Source organism: Phalaenopsis equestris, unplaced genomic scaffold (genome assembly GCF_001263595.1).
Source record: "Phalaenopsis equestris unplaced genomic scaffold, ASM126359v1 Scaffold000050, whole genome shotgun sequence".
Classification (NCBI taxonomy): Eukaryota; Viridiplantae; Streptophyta; class Magnoliopsida; order Asparagales; family Orchidaceae; genus Phalaenopsis; species Phalaenopsis equestris.
The window spans coordinates 426564-429929 of NW_018164492.1; the positions used below are offsets into that span (position 1 = coordinate 426564).

The following is a 3366-nucleotide window of genomic DNA, read 5'->3' on the forward strand; positions in this document are numbered from 1 at the left end:
TCAAGATTCGTGATGGATAATGAAAATTTGTTAGTGGCGTATGAAAGTTATTTTTGTATCAAATCCTTTTATGTTGAGCAAAAAATAAATAATTTCTCTCAACTTCAACAAATCTCATTTCCTAATCATTCATTCTTCAAAGCCCATCAAACCTTTAAATATTTTTGGGCAAAAGATAATGATAATGATATTTTTGATGTAATGTTAATAGGGTTGAGTGACATGCATAAAAATATGAATATTTAAATGTTAGATTTGTAAGTACATAAAATTTTTGTGGTAAATATGTAAATGCCTAAAAAAAACCTTTTTTTTTCTCTATCAACGGTAACGAGGGTGCAGACCGTTGGAGCCACTCCGGCTGCTTCATTCTCTGCCTCAACCCTCTCATGGACAAGGAGAACATAGCTCCCAGCCATACATCAGCCGCAGTTGGCTGCTTCACATCCTCCAAGGGAAAGAAGCACATTACAGCCAAATCACAACAGAGCAATATAGCACTGAAACCCTCTTCTCTGCAGCTCTTCTTTCGGCTCAATGAGACTGAGACTGATTCTTCTCTGGAATCATCCACGCCTTGGGAACCCCTGCCATCTTCTTCAGATGTCTGGGATTTCTCGGACAAAGATGCTGCTCCAGCTTCTTCATGGTCTACTCTTCCTAACAGGTAATAATCTACATTTAACCCCCATTTTTTTTTTTTGTTCTGGTGAAGTAGTATGGAGGTGATGAGCTGAATGGTTTTTCAGATCTCTGCTCCTGAGGCCTCTGCCTCTGGATGTGGGAAGGTGTTCTTGCATTATATCTAAGGAGTCCATGGATGGGATCTCATGCTATGTTCTTTATACTAATGTGAGTGTGCTCAGTTAGTACATCTCTCCACTTCTAACCTTTGGTACATAGCTAAGTTTTTACAGTAATGGTGTTTAGTCCATTTGTTAGTTTTATGCATCTATTGTATTCCGATAGCTTTTTTTTCTAAATTAACTGATATTAGAATCCAATGTGAAATATGATGGTCATTAAGCTTGAAAAATGTTATTGATCAAAGATTCTAGACTTTAAAGAATTAGGAGGCTTGATGAGCGAATTCAACCCTAAACTCTTGGACTTCCGCTCGGATTCTGGATGGGTCGGTTGGAACTGTGCTGGGAGGCCGTGACGGGAATCGAGAAGGCGAGGACGGAAGTGCGGGAAGGCGAGGACGCAATCACGGCTTCAAGCATTGCAATACAGCAGCGAATGGAGCTGACTGGGAAGGCAAAAGACGGGATTGCGACAATACACAGTAGTTTTGAAGGCGAATGACGGGATTTGAGGCAATGCTGTCGCGAGAACCAGCTGGGAAGACACCGAAGGGATTGCGAGCTAGTTGGGAAGGCACCGACGGGATCGCGGGGTTGTTGGCGATCCAGTCGCGATTGGAGCTAGCTGGGAAGGCACCGAAGGGATTGCGGTGTGGACTCTGTAGATATGGTCGCGATTAGGGCCAAAGGAGTCGCGACGAGCAGCCGGGATTAGTAGGGTCGAGACCGGCGTCCTGGCAAAGCAAATCAGTCACGATTAGCAAAGTCGTCTTAGCGAAGCAATCGTGAGTAGGCCTCGGCTTAAAACAGAGAGGCAGAGAGCATAGTGGCAGGCCTGGTTCGGTCTGGAGCGAACTTGATCCTCATGATTGAAAATATCACATGGAGCTCATGATTGAAAATATCACATGGAGATAATGAGGGAGGTGAGGGATTAGAACTTTTAAGAAAGATGGATTTCGAAGTTCTAAAAGTCCTGGTCGGGCTCATATAGGGAGATAGTATCTCGACTGGAGCCTCTACCTCAGCACGTGTTCCAGTTTAATTAAGTAGACTTCCAGAAATGAGATCAGTTTTAGCTTTCTGGTGCTAATGTATGACAAATGCTTAGGGGGAGACCCACAAGTGCTACAACTATAAAAAAGTGGGACACCTGAGCAAGACTCGTCCAAATCTACCCAATGAGAGAGTCTAGAGGTTGTGGTCACAATCATTGTGGCTAAATGGATAAAAGAGGTCTACCGATAAGAATCACGAGTTACTGAAGATGTTGAAGAGAAAGAAGAGAGCGGCATGTGATGCCACTGGCAATGCATCCACCTTATTGTCATCCAACGGAAACATTGTTAGTTATGTTCACTCAGTTAAAGGTGCTCATTACACACATGCTCTTATCTCAATACCCATCACAAGTTCACCAGAATGGATAATAGATTCTGATGCATCTTGACATGTGAAAGGTGACGTTAGTGAGTTCTAATCCTTTACTCACCTAACAGCTCCAGAGAACATTTAGACCGCTGATGATACGACACAACCTGTGATTGATATGAGTACAGTGAGGTGTACTAATTCTATGACTTTGTTCAAAATTTTTATTGTTCCTTCCTTTCCAGTGAACCTTTTATTCATTAGTATTGTTTTACTACAACTAAAATATATTGTTTTATTTGATATTTCATAGGTGATCTTTTAAGAGAAGGGGACTGGCCGGAAACTTGGGACTGACATGTGGTATAGTAAACTCTGATACTTGGATAGATAGACTCTGATACTTGGATAGATACGGGATGGACTTAGCCTTGGCATCCATGGTTGAGAATACTGGAACAGGAGGATTTGAGAGGAGTGTAGAGGATGTATTGCTACTACATCACAGGCGCATGGGACACTCTTCATTCAGTCTATTGTATCATTTGTATTCATCCTTATATGAAAAAGCAAATAAGAAGAAACTGGTGTGCGATGTTCGTGATTTGACAAGCTCATTAAGAGCTCTTATGTTAGTTCTGAGAATAGAAGCTCTGGTGTGTTTGATTTGATACATTCTGATGTATGTGAATTTTGTCCTACTAGTTCTTTGAATGTTTATCATTATTTTATTACGTTTATTGATTGATTTTCTCGTGTTACCGATATATAATTAATGAAACAAAAGAGTGAGGTGATTTCTTGCTTTAAAGATTTCCACAAGAAAATCTAGACCCAGTATGGGGCAATTGTGAAGGCACTGAGATCTATAATGAGACTATATCAACAAAGCATTTGGGGGCTACTTGTCAGCTCAAGGGATACAATACCAAACTATATTCTCATACACCCCAACAGAGAATGAAGTAATAGAGAGGAAGAATCTGACATCTTTTAGAGATAGTCTCAAGCATAATGATGACAATGAATGTCTCACGTCACTTATGAGGGGCAAACAATATTGATAGTCGTTCAATTGATTAACAAGATGCCCTCAAAAGTGTTGGAGTGGAAGTTGACGTGTCAGATGTTGAAAAGAGATAATAGTGGGAACCTTCCATTAAAGGTATTTAGATCTGTATACTTTGTG

General features: G+C 40.8%; 1 protein-coding gene across 1 annotated transcript in view; it reads left to right on the forward strand.

Annotated features, from left to right (window-relative positions):
- Window positions 1-370: 370 nt before the first annotated feature.
- Window positions 371-3366, forward strand: part of LOC110019133 (tubby-like protein 4) — a gene marked incomplete at its 5' end in the record, with an annotated part of 8643 nt that continues 5647 nt past the window's right edge. Inside the window, 2 exon segments of the mRNA XM_020716714.1 lie at window positions 371-667; window positions 750-852. Of these exon segments, the coding sequence (XP_020572373.1) occupies window positions 371-667; window positions 750-852 (400 nt within the window).